We start from the raw sequence: 13,451 nt of genomic DNA on the forward strand, positions 1-13,451 counted from the left end.
TCCCTGGTGACGGAACTAGATCCCACATGCCACAACTAAAGATCCTGCACTCAGCAACAAAGACCCCTCATGCTGCCGCAACTAAGACCCAGCACAGCCAGATAGATAGATATAGATAGATAGATAGGTAGATAAATAGATAAACAGGTAAATAAATAATATAAGATGTGACAATGTATGTATAGTGTAAAAACATCTTTTAACCTGGTTTATTTTCATTATACTTTCCTCTTTAAAAAATCAAGGAGATTTAAAAAATAAAAATTAAAAAATATTAAGGAGATTAAATACATTAAATCAATGAGCCAAAACTGTTCTTTTGGGGTATTGGTAAATGGGCTTGAGCTAGTGATTATGAGCTTTGCACTGAAAATTTGCCTTCTCTTACAGCCTGCTGATCTTAAGAAGAGAATAGAATCCTTAATTGACCGGGACTACATGGAAAGAGATAAAGAAAATCCAAACCAGTACAATTATATTGCATAAAATGTTGGCCTTGGAGCATTTGGTGTCATAAACAGTAACCAGTGGATAAACTAACCTGTTATTATTTGACTTCTTTTATACTACCAATGACCAAATGAAGCAGTGTAATGGAAATAGTTGAGTGACTTTTCAGTGGTTAACATGCCCATTTAAAGAGTAATACTTACCTTTAAGAAGAATGTTGTTGAACTCTTTGCATGTTATTTAGTATGATGTGCAGAAAACTCTTAAGAAAGTACCTGGTCTTCATGATTCCTATTTGGAACTGGGGAAGAGGTCCCTATGGCTATTAAAAAAAAGAGGAGGGGGGTTCTTATACACCATTAATTATGAAGCAAAAGGTTTATTTGCTTAAAATGTCATTTAAAGATACTTAAACTGCATGCAAACTTTATTTACTGTACAGAGTTCTGGATGTATTTATCAAATAGAAAAACCACCCTGGACTTGGTTGTTCACCTGTTTTGTGATTTCCCTTGAAGAGAAAAATAAGTTGTCATAGCTATTGATATTTTACTAAGTAATGTTCTGTTACACTGAAAGGGATGTTTTTAAAAATTTTATTTGGAAACAAGTTTTCAAGCAGAGGGACAGTTGCTTACATAGTCTTGTATACACACATCCTAAAATGTTCCCATGGGATGTGTGTATATGGTTCAGCCCTGAGTTTACTGTGCTGATTAACAGGTACTTATAAAAATAGCTGAAATAGAAAATTGCTGGTCAGTTGTACTAGAAGAACATGGTAGGAGAGAAAAATCCAACTCTTTCTTCATATTAAAAATGAATATAATATGAACATCGCAAAAGAGACCAAAACCCACGTGTTGTGTAACTTTTTACAAGAGCAAAAATTCATAAACTAGTTTTCAACTTCCCTAGACTTTAATGTTGTTTGGACAGTTTTGTCTTTAACTTGGACCAATTGTAGATTGTTACAGGCTTCCTGGGATTTAGCATTCCTATTTTCTCTACCAAAGTTTTTTTTTTGGAAGCACCTCAACTCTCCTTTTTGTTGGCATATAAGCATTTCCTTTCATCCTTATTTTAACTTCCTAAAGCCCTAGATAGAACTAGATCCTTCCTCATTTCCCCCATACACCCCCTAGTTGGGAATTTCAAATTCTGTATTATGCTGATCTTATTCCTTTCAAAATTGCTTGAAGATAAAGAGTTCTCATAGCCACTGGACACCTACCTTTCAGGGGAATGTCCTAGGATTGTTCATACATAGAAAATAGCAGAAGTATTGTTTTTCAAATTGATAATGTGAGTAAAAGTCTTCTCTTTTACCATCAGTGGTTTTTTGTTTTGGGGTTTGGGGTTCTGTTTTGCTTCCTTGTTTGTTTTTCCTTGAAGCTTTGAAGGGAATTGATCTTGGAGGAAAAGCAGAAATTTTGTTTTGATTTTTAAAAAAATCAGAACTGCTTTAATGCTTTTTCACCGCCATGGCCTCTCCCGTCGCGGAGCACAGGCTCCGGACGCGCAGGCTCAGCGGCCATGGCCCACGGGCCCAGCCACTCTGCGGCATGCGGGACCCTCCCGGACCGGGGCACGAACCTGCGTCCCCTGCATCGGCAGGCGGACTCTCAACCACTGCGCCACCAGGGAAGCCTGCTTTAATGCTTTTTTGCAGCAGTGTATTTCCTTGACTATTTGGAACCATTAAGAAGAATACCTAGGTCCTAACCCTCAACTGAGACTTTTGGCTCTTGTGTTTGCTATTGATTGTTTTCTTGAGTTCTCAAAGACCTGTGACCAGCTATTCTTTTTAAAGTTGCCTGTTTTCTTTATAACTACATCAAACTTACACACTGTTGTCCACAGTATGTGGTATTTAGAATGCCTTCCTAACTATTTTTGAGCAGCCATTGCCTGTATTTTCTTTTCTTTCTTTCTTTCTTTTTTTTTTTTTCGGTACGTGGGCTCTCACTGTTGTGGCCTCTCCCGTTGCGGAGCACAGGCTCCGGACGCGCAGGCTCAGCGGCCATGGCTCACGGGCCCAGCCGCTCCGCGGCATGTGGGATCTTCCCGGACCGGGGCACGAACCCATGTCCCCTGCATCGGCAGGCGGACTCTCAACCACTGCGCCACCAGGGAAGCCCTGCCTGTATTTTCTTAGAGCCTCCCTGGTTTCCTTAACTGAGCTTATCTGACAAGGAAATGCAGCTATTTTTTTGCCCTCTCTCCATACTGGACCATCTAAGTCAGTGTTCTAACTCATCCCTGATGGTCTGTGAGATACGTAGACTGTTCCACCAGACTCGATAATTACTCTTAAGGAATTTTTAGGTAGAATTGGTACCATTAGGAGACTCTTGGTGTTACCTTTGTTATCTTGAAAGCTGGTCCCTTCCCTGAGGCTCTTAATTTTTTGAAAACTTGATGCTATTTCCACTGAAAAAATTGGTGAGACTATTAAACAAATTGAGGGGAGCTGTTTAAGAAATTGAAAAGTAATCGCAAACAACATTGGATAATTGTGACTTTCAGTTCTGTATCAGTTGAATTTTTGTGCTCTTTTCCCTGTGTACGTGGTGGTTCTATTTTTCTCCAATAAAACTTTTATTTAAAAAAAGTTTCTGGAGAAGATCTTTAAAATTCAAATATTGTAAGAATATTATAAAACCACAGAACTTAACATCTTCTTCCTAATGATTTCTTTAATGAATTCACAGTTGTCAATTTTGTTATTTTTTAAGTTTCTCTTTAATTTTTGTGGTGGTTTGATAGTAATGCTGTAGGAATGTGGAGGGGAAGGTATGGTAACAGATGATTCCCAGGAATCCTCAAGGTGAGTATTTATTCTTAAATGTTCTATTTTAGAAAAATCAAGCACAAGTAGAAACATTGTTTTATCCAAATCCTCAGAATCAAGTAGTTTCATAAAGTCAGTATGAAACTAGTCTAGATTTAAGTTGAGAAGGATTGGTGTTAATTCTTTAAATACTTACTAGAATTCATGAAGCTATCTGGTCCTGGGCTTTCTTTTATGGGGAATTTTTTGATTATTGATTCAATCTTTTAATAGTTTTTTTCAGATTTTCTATTTCTTGAGTCAGTTTTAATATTTTGTCTTAAAATAACTACCCTGACTTTTGTCTAGTATTTGCTTGGTATATCTCTTCATTGCTTAACAGCCTTTTCTTATATTTTAGGTGTGTCTCTTCCATATTAGATGGATTTTCTCATCTTTCCCCTAATCTGACAGTTTCTGTCATTTTTTTCATAATACACATTTATTTTTTTATTGAGGTATAGTTGAAGACAATTTCTGTCCTTTAACTGGAAGATTATATCCATTTGCATTTGTTTCTAACATCTTACTGGTTGCTCTTTATCTCTTCTAATTTTCTTTGCTTTTTCTTCTTTCTCAGCTTTAAAAAATATATATTGAGTTTTGTTTATTTTTTTATTCCATTTTCCCCACTACTTATTTGGAAGTTATATATTCTATTTCTTTTCTTTTACTGATTACCCTTGATATGTTAGCATATATGCTTAACAAAGTCAAAAATATCTAAATTTTCCTCCCAATTAAAATAAAGATGTTAAAACACTTTAATACTGATCACCTCTCCCCCAACTTAACACAGTGTTGTTGTTCAGTGTTTTAGTTTTGTCCTCTTTTAAAAATGAACACCACAAATTAAAACATTAGTCTTTGCTCAAACACCACCTTCTCAGTGAAGCTTACCATAGCCATTCTATTTAAAATTTCAACTTGCCCACCAACGCCACCACACACACTACCAATTCCACACTCACCCTGCTCTTTTTCCTTTTTTACATATCATTTGTTACCTTTTACATACTATGCAATTTACTTGTTAACAATACTTACGGCATATTGTCTGTTTACTCCGCTAGTGTAAAGTTTAAGCTCCATTAGGGCAGAGACCTTTGTTTTGTTCATTGATGTATCTCAAACACTTAGGGAAGTTTCTAGCCATAGTAGGTGCATTAGGTTCCTGTGGCTGCTGTAACAAATTACCACAAATGTAGTGGCTTAAAACAACAGAAATTAATTCTCTCACATTTCTAGAGGCCAGAAGTCAGAAATCAGCTTTACTGGGCTGAAATCAAGGTGTTCACAGGGCCACACTCCCTCTAGAGCTACATTTCCTTGGCTCATGTCCCCTCCCTCCACTTTATTTTCTTTTTCTTTTTTTGTTTTCTTGTCCCTTCCTCCAAGTTAAAAGCTGGTTCCATAACATCTTTTTTTTTTACTGTTTTTTTTAATGTATTTATTTTTATTATTTATTTTATTTTTGGCTGTGTTGGGTCTTCGTTGCTGTGCGTGGGATTCCTCTAGTTGCGGGTAGCCGGGGCTACTCTTCGTTGCAGTGTGCGGGCTTCTCACTGCAGTGGCTTCTCTTGTTGTTCAGCATGGGCTCTAGGTGCTTGGGCTTCAGTAGTTGTGGCACATGGGCTCAGTAGTTGTGGCTTGTGGGCTCTAGAGCACAGGCTCAGTAGTTGTGGCACGTGGGCTTAGTTGCTCCACGGCATGTGGGATCTTCCTAGACCAAGGATCAAACCCATGTCCCCTGCATTGGCAGGCAGATTCTTAACCACTGCGCCACCAGGGAAGCCCTCAACCATTATTTTGTTTTTCAAATATTGCCTCTCCTCCATTCTTTCTCTTTTCTCCCCTTGGAACTAAGTCAGACATGTAGAGTTTCTTATTTTATCCTCTATCTCCATCATATTTTCCATCCCTAAGGCTGCATTCTTGGTAATTTCTTTAGAACTGTTTTCCAATAAACTAATTGTCTTCAGAGCCCAATCTTCTCTTTAATTCATTCACCAAACTTTTAACTTCAACAGTTTATATTTTTATTTCTAAAAGTCTTATTTGCTTCTTATATAAATCTGCCTAGTCATTTTGATAATCTGCTGTTGCTTGCTCATTTTTGTGGTTCTTTCTTTTAATTAAATATTTTTCTTGCACTAGTAACTTTGTATCCTGTATCAGGTAATTCCAATATCTAAAGCACTTGGGGGATATAAATTTGTTTCTTTTTTTACAGAAGTTCCTTATATATGTTAGATCATCAGTGGCCAATAGAAATATAATGTGAGCCACGTGTAATTTTAAATTTTCTAGTAGCCATTTTAAAAAAGTCAAAAATAAACAAGTGAAAATAATTTTAATATATTTTATTTAACTCAATCTATTAAGGTTCTCCAGAGACATAGAACAAGTAGTGAGTGTGTGTGTGTGTGTGTGTGTGTGTGTGTGTGTGTGTGGAGAGAGAGGGAGAGGTTTATCATAAGGAACTGGCTCACACAGTAATGAAGATTGAGAAGTCCCATGATCTGCAGTCAGTAGAGCCAATGGTGTAGTTCCAGTCCAAAAAACCAGCAGACTGGAGAAACAAGAAGAGCTGTTTCAGTTGGAGTTCAAAGGCAGAAAAAGACTGATGTCTCACCACAGCAGTCAGGCAGGAGGAAATTCCCACTCACTCATGGGAGGGTCAGCCTTTTTGTTCTATTCAAGCCTATGATTGGATGAGGCCCACCCACATTAGGAAGGGCGATCTGCTTTACTCAGTCTACCAATTCAAATATTAATCTCATCCAAAAACACCCTCAGAGACAACACCTGAAATAGTGTTTGACCAAATATCTGGGTACACTGTGACCTGGTCAAGTTGACACATGAAGTTAATCATCACAGCCATCATAGCCAAAGTATTTTTGTTTCAACATGAAATCAATATAAAAATTATTAGAGAGATTTTACATTTTATATGAAGTCTTCAAAACCCAGACTGTATTTTACACCTCCAGCCCATCTGAATTTGGATTAGTCACATTTCATGTACTCAATAACTGCATATGACTAGAGACAATTGTATGATACACTGTAGCTTGACTTTTTACACTTTTAAAAAAATAAATTTATTTTTTGGCTGCGTTGGGTCTTCGTTGCTGTGCGCAGGCTTTCTCCAGTTGTGGCGAGCAGGGGCCGCGCTACTCTTTGTTGCTGTGTGCAGGCTTCTCATTGCGGTGGCTTCTCTTTGTTGTGGAGCACAGGCTCTAGGCATGCAGGCTGCAGAAGTTGTGGCACATGGGCTCAGTAGTTGTGGCTCTCGGGCTCTAGAGCGCAGGCTCAGTAGTTGTGGCACATGGGCTTAGTTGCTTTGTGGCATGTGGGATCTTCCTGGACCAGGGTTCAGACCCGTATCCCCTGCATTGGCAGGCGGATTCTTAACCACTGTGCCACCAGGGAAGTCCCACTTTTTACACTCTTATAGATGACTTTTTATGTACAGAATTTCTTAATTTAGTCAAATTTATCAATCTTTTCCTTGATGTTTAGAACTTTTTTGTATCTCGTTGAAAAAGTATTTCCCTACCACAAGGTCTTAAGAATATTTTTTTCTTGGAAGCTTTATTTTCTTATGTTTATATTGAAGTATAGTTGATTTACAATATTATATTAGTTTTGGTGTACAGCATAGTGATTCAGTATTTTTACACATTATACTCCATTAAAATTATAAGACAATGGCTATAATTCTCTGTGCTATACAATATACCCTTGTCGCTTATGTAGTTTGTACATAATAGTTTGTATCTCTTAATCCCATACTCCAACTTGCCTGTCCTCCATTCCCTCTCCCCACTGGTAACCACAAGTTTGTTCTCTATCTTTTTCTGTTTTCGTTTTGCTATGTACATTCATTGTACTACTTTTTTAACTCTATACTGAAGTATTTGTCTTTCTCTGACTTATTGCACTAAGCATACTAATCTCTAGGTCCATCCATGTTGCTGCAAATGTCAGAATTTCATTCTTATGGCTGAGTAATATTTCCTTGTATATATATACCACATCTTCTTAATCCAATTGTCTGTTGATGGACACTTGGGTTGCTTTCATATTTTGACCATTGTAAATAATGCTGCTGTGAACACTGGGGTGCATGTATCTTTTTGAATTAGTGTTTTCGTTTTTTCTGGATATATACTCAGGAGTGGAATTGCTGAATCATATGGTAGTTCTATTTTTAGTCTTCTGAGGAACCTCCATACTGTTTTCAATTGTGGCTGTACCACTTTACATTCCCACCAACAGTGTAGAAGGATTCCCTTTTCTTCACATTCTCACCAGCAATTGTTATTTGTAGACTGATTGATGATAGTCATTTTGACAGGTGTGAGGTGATATCTCACTGTTTTGATTTGCACTTCTCTAATGGCGATGTTGAGCATCTTTTCATGTTCCTGTTAGCCATCTGTATGTCTTCTTTGGAAAAATGTCTATTCAGGTCTTCTGCCCATTTTTTATTGTTTTTTTTTGATATTGTATGAGTTGTTTATGTATATTTTGGATATTAATCACTTGTCGGTCATATCATTTGCAAATATTCTCCCAGTCCATAGGTCGTCTTTTCCTTTAGTTGATGGTTTCCTTTGCTCTGCAAAAGATTTTAAGTTTAATTAGGTCCCGTTTGTTTATATTTGCTTTTATTTCTTTTGCCTTTGGAGACAGATCTAAAAAAATATTGCTACAATTTATGTCAAAGACTGTTCTGCCTATGTTCTCTACTAGGAGTTTTATGGTTTCAGGTCTTACATTTAGGCTTTAATACATTTTGTGTTAATTTTTGTTTATGGTGTGAGTCTCTTGTAGGCAACATATTCAAGTGTATTGTTTTTTTTTATCAAATCAACCAGCCTCTGTCTTTTGATTGGAGCATTTAGTCCATTGCCATTTAAAGTAATTATTGATAGTTGTGTACTTACTGCCAGTTTATCACTTGACTTCCAGTTGTTTTTGTTAGTTCTTCTCTGTTCATTTCTTCTTTTTGTTTCTTCCCTTGTGGTTTGATGATTTTCCTTAGTAGTTTGCTTGTGTACCTATCTTTTTAGTTTTTGTGTATCTGTTGTTGGTTTTTTATTTGTGGTTACCATGGGGTTCATGTGTTGGTCTATAATTATATCTACTAATTTTTTATTTTATTTTATTTTATTTTTTGGCTGTGTTGGGTCTTCGTTGCTCTGTGTGGGCTCTCTCTAGTTGCGGCGAGTGGGGGCTACTCTTCGTTGCGGTGCGCGGGCTTCTCATTGTGGTGGCTTCTCTTGTTGCAGAGCATGGGCTCTAGGCGCGCGGGCATCAGTAGTTGTGGCATGTGGGCTCAGTAGTTGTGGCTCGCGGGCTCTGTAGCACACACTCAGTAGTTGTGGTGCACAGGCTTAGTTGCTCTACGGCATGTGGGATCTTCCCAGACTAGAGCTCGAACCTGTGTCCCCTTCATTGGCAGGTGGATTCTTAACCACTGCGCCACCAGGGAAGTCCTATATCTACTTATTTTAAACCAGTAGTCATTTAAGTTCAAAAACATTCTAAAAGGTCTACATTTTTTTACTCCCCTCCCCACATTTTGTGTTTTTGATGTCCTGTTTTATATCTTCATGCTTATCCCTTAACTGTTTATTTTAGTTATAGGTGCTTTTACCATTTTTTGTCTTTTTATGTTCATACTGGCTTAAGTGGTTGATTCTCAGTCCTTAGTATATATTTGCCTTTCCTAGTGGGATTTTCCCTTTCCTATACATTCTTCTTATCCACTTAGAGAAGACCCTTTAATGTTTCTTTCAGGGTAGGTTTAGTATTGATGAAATCTTTTAGTTTTTGCTTGTCTTGTTCTTTATCTCTTTTTCTTTTATAAATGGTAATCTTGCTGGGTACAGTATCCTAGGTTGTAGGTTTTTCCCTTTCAACACTTTGAACATATCATGCCACTCCCTACTGGCCTGCAAAGTGTCTGCAGAGAAACCAGCTGATAGCCTTATGGGGATTCCCTTGTATATGATTTTGTTTTTCTTTTGCTGCCTATAGAACTTCCGCCATGCAGCATGCAGGATTTTCCCTGACCAGGGATCCAACCCATGCCCCCTGCAGTGGAAGCCCGGAGTCTTAACCACTGGACCACCAGGGAAGTCCCAAGACCTCTTTAGTTATCTTTAACTTTTGCCATTTTAACTATGATATGTCTTGGTGTGGGTCTGTTCGGGTTCGTCTTGTTTGGGACCCTCTGTGCTTCCTGTATAGATATCTGTTTCCTTCTTCAGGTTTGGGAAATTTTCAGCCATAATTTCATTAAATACATTTTGAATCCCCTTCTCTCTCTCTTCTCCTGGGACCCTTACAATGCAAATGTTGGTACACTTAATGTTATCTCTTAAATTGGCTTCATGTTTCCAATTTTATCATGATCTTAAATGTAATACATAAAACTTCTAGAAAAAAACAGGGAAAAATCTATGGGGATTTATGATAAAAAGTTCTTAGATATCAAATCAAAAATATGATTCATAAATGGAAAAAGTGGTAAATTAGACATAAAGTTAATATTAATTGAGCATTGTTATGATTTTATTTTCTCACTTTTGTTTATTAACTATAGCTGTGTTTTGTTGTTTTAGATTTTATAGTTATACATCTTTAACCTGTCATATTCTACCTTTGGGTGATATTATACCATTTCACTTACGGTATAAGAATCACACAGTAGTGTTCTTCCATTTCTCCCTTCTGGATCTTTATTCGTTTTGTTTTTATATATGTTGGAAACTACACAAAACACTGTTCTTGTTTTTAAGTCACATATCTTATAAAGAGATTTAAATGATTTTTTTAAATCTTACATATTTACCCATGGAGTTATCACTTCCAAAGCTCTTCATTTCTTTGTATACATCCAGATTTCCATCTGGTATCACTTTTCTTCTGAAGGACCTCATTTAACATTTCTTTTACTGGGGGATTTACTGGTGATGAGTTCTTTCTGCTTTTTTACATCTGAACTTATTTCACCTTTGGTTCTTATAAGTTATCTATTTCATATAGTAGTGTATATATGTTGATCCTAATCTCCCAATTCATCCCACCACCATCACCCACACCGCCGCTTTCTTCCGTTGGTGTCCATACATTTGTTCTCTACATCTGTGTCTCTATTTCTGCCTTGCAAACCGATTCATCTGTACCATTTTTCTAGATTCCACACATATGCATTACTATATGATATTTGTTTTTCTCTTTCTGACTTACTTCACTCTGTATGACAGTCTCTAGGTCCATCCACATCTCTACAAATGACCCAGTTTCATTCCTTTTCATTGCTGAGTAATATTCCATTGTATATATGTATGACATCTTCTCTATCCATTTGTCCGTTGATGGGCATTTAGGTTACTTCCGTGACCTGGCTATTGTAGATAGTGCTGCAATGAACATTGGGGTGCATGTGTCTTTTTGAATTACGGTTTTCTCTGGGTATATGCCCAATAGTGGGATTGCTGGATCATATGGTAATTCTATTTGTAGTTTTTTAAGGAACCTCCATACTGTTCTCTAGTGGCTATATCAATTTACATTCCCACCAACAGTGCAAGAGGGTTCCCTTTTCTCCACACTCTCTCCAGCATTTGTTGTTGGTAGATTTTCTGATGATGCCCATTCTGACTGGTGTGAGGTGATAACCTCATTGTAGTTTTGATTTGCATTTCTCTAATAATTGGTGATGCTGAGCAGCTTTTCATGTGCTTCGTGGTCATCTGTATGTGTTCTTTGGAGACATGTCTATTTAGGTCTTCTGCCCATTTTTGGATTGGGTTTTTTTTAATATTGAGCATCATGAGCTGTTTATATATTTTGGAGATTAATCCTTTGTCCGTTGATTCGTTTATAAGTATTTTCTCCCATTCTGAGGGTTGTCTTTTTGTCTTGTTTGTAGTTTGCTTTGCTTTGCAAAAGCTTAGAGTTTCATTAGGTCCCATTTGTTTCTTTTTTTTTTAATTTCCATTTCTCTAGGAGGTGGATCAAAAAAGATCTTGCTGTGATTTATGTCAAAGTGTGTTCTTCCTCTGTTTTCCTCTAAGAGTTTTATAGTGTCTGGTCTTATATTTAGGTCTCTAATCCATTTTGAGTTTATTTTTGTGTATGGTGTTAGGAAGTGTTCTAATTTCATTCTTTTACATATATCTGTCCAGTTTTCCCAGCACCACTTACTGAAGAGACTGTCTTTTCTCCACTGTATATCCTTGCCTCTTTTGTCATAGATTAATTGACCATAGGTGCGTGGGTTTATCTCTGGGCTTTCTATCCTGTTCCATTGATCTATATTTCTGATTTTGTGCCAGTACCATACTGTCTTTTGATTACTGTAGCTTTGTAGTATAGTCTGAAGTCCGGGAGTGTGCTTCCTCCAGCTCTGTTTTTTTCCCACAAGACTGCTTTGGCTATTCGGGCTCTTTTGTGTCTCCATACGAATTTTAAGATTTTTTTGTTCTAGTTCTGTAAAAAATGCCATTGGTAATTTGATAGGGATTGCATTGAATCTGTAGATTGCTTTGGGTAGTATAGTCATTTTCACAATATTGATTCTTCCAATCCAAGAACATGGTATATCTCTCCATCTGTTGGTATCTAATCTTTCATTTCTTTCAGCAGTGTCTTATAGTTTTCTGCATACAGGTCTTTTGTCTCCCTAGGTAGTTTTATTCCTAGGTATTTTATTCTTTTTGTTGCAATGGTAAATGGGAGTGTTTCCTTAATTTCTGTTTCTGATTTTTTGTTGGTGGTGTATAGGAATGCCAGAGATTTCTGTGCATTAATTTTGTATCCTGCAACTTTACCAAATTCATTGATTAGTTCTAGTAGTTTTCTGGTGGCGTCTTTAGGATTTTCTATGTATAGTATCATGTCATCTGCAAACAGTGACAGTTTTACATCTTCTTTTCCAATTTGTATTTCTTTTTCTTCCCTAATTGCTGTGGCTAGGACTTCCAAAACTGTGTTGAATAATATGGTGAGAGTGGACATCCTTGTCTTGTTCCTGATCTTAGAGGAAATGCTTTCAGTTTTTCACCACTGACAATGATGTTTGCTGTTGGTTTGTTGTATATGGCCTTTATTACGTTGAGGTAGGTTCCCTCTGTGCCCACTTTCTGGAGAGTTTTTATCATAAATGGGTGTTGAATATTATCAAAAGCTTTTTCTGCATCTATTGAGATGATCATATGGTTTTTCTTCTTCAATTTGTTAATATGGTGTATCACATTGATTGATTTGCGTATATTAAAGAATCCTTACATTCCTGGGATAAGTCCCACTTGGTAATGGTGTCTGATCCATTTAATGTGTTGTTGGATTCTGTTTGCTAGTATTTTGTTGAGGATTTTTGAATCCATATTCATCAGTGATATTGGTCTGTAATTTTCTTTTTTTGTAGTATCTTTCTCTGGTTTTGGTATCAGGGTGATGGTGGCCGCATAGAATGAGTTTGGGAGTGTTCCTTCCTCTGCGATTTTTTGGATGAGTTTGAGAAGGATGGGTGTTAGCTCTTCTCTAAATGTTTGATAGAATTCACCTGTGAAGCCATCTGGTCCTGGGCTTTTGTTTGTTGGAAGATTTTTAATCACAGTTTCAATTTCAATCCTGGTGACTGGTCTGTGCATATTTTATGTTTCTTCCTGGTTCAGTTTTGGAATGTTATACCTTTCTAAGAACTTGTCCATTTCCTCCAGGTTGTCCATTTTATTGGCATAGAGTTGCTTGTAGTAGTCTCTTAGGATGCTTTGTATTTCTTCAGGGTCTGTTGTAACTTCTCCGTTTTCGTCTCTAACTTTATTAATTTGAGTCCTCTCCCTCTTTTTCTTGATGAGTTTGGCTAATGGTTTATCAATTTTGTTTATCTTCTCAAAGAAGCAGCTTTTAGTTTTATTGATCTTTGCTATTGTCTTCTTTGTTTCTATTTCATTTATTACTGCTCCGATCTTTATGATTTCTTTCCTTCTACTAACTTTGGGTTTTGTTTGTTCTTCTTTCTCTAGTTCTGTTAGGTATAAGGTTAGGTTGTTTATTTGAGATGTTTGTTGTTTCTTGAGATAGGATTGTATTACTATAAACTTTCTTCTTAGAACTGCTTTTGCTGCATCCCACAGGTATT

The 13,451-nt window shown here is 36.9% G+C and overlaps 1 protein-coding gene across 5 annotated transcripts in view; it reads left to right on the plus strand.

Annotated features, from left to right (window-relative positions):
• Nucleotides 1-540, plus strand: part of CUL4B (cullin 4B) — a 35,835-nt gene extending 35,295 nt beyond the window's left edge. For all 5 annotated transcript variants that reach the window (XM_060137198.1, XM_060137201.1, XM_060137197.1 and 2 more), the window contains one exon: nucleotides 391-540. In XM_060137198.1, coding sequence (XP_059993181.1) covers nucleotides 391-486 — 96 coding nt within the window. In that variant the 3' untranslated portion in view covers nucleotides 487-540. The remainder of the gene's footprint in view (nucleotides 1-390) is intronic.
• The last annotated feature ends 12,911 nt before the right edge of the window (nucleotides 541-13,451 follow it).

The sequence above is a fragment of the Lagenorhynchus albirostris genome, chromosome X (genome assembly GCF_949774975.1).
Source record: "Lagenorhynchus albirostris chromosome X, mLagAlb1.1, whole genome shotgun sequence".
In the NCBI taxonomy this organism is placed as follows: Eukaryota; Metazoa; Chordata; class Mammalia; order Artiodactyla; family Delphinidae; genus Lagenorhynchus; species Lagenorhynchus albirostris.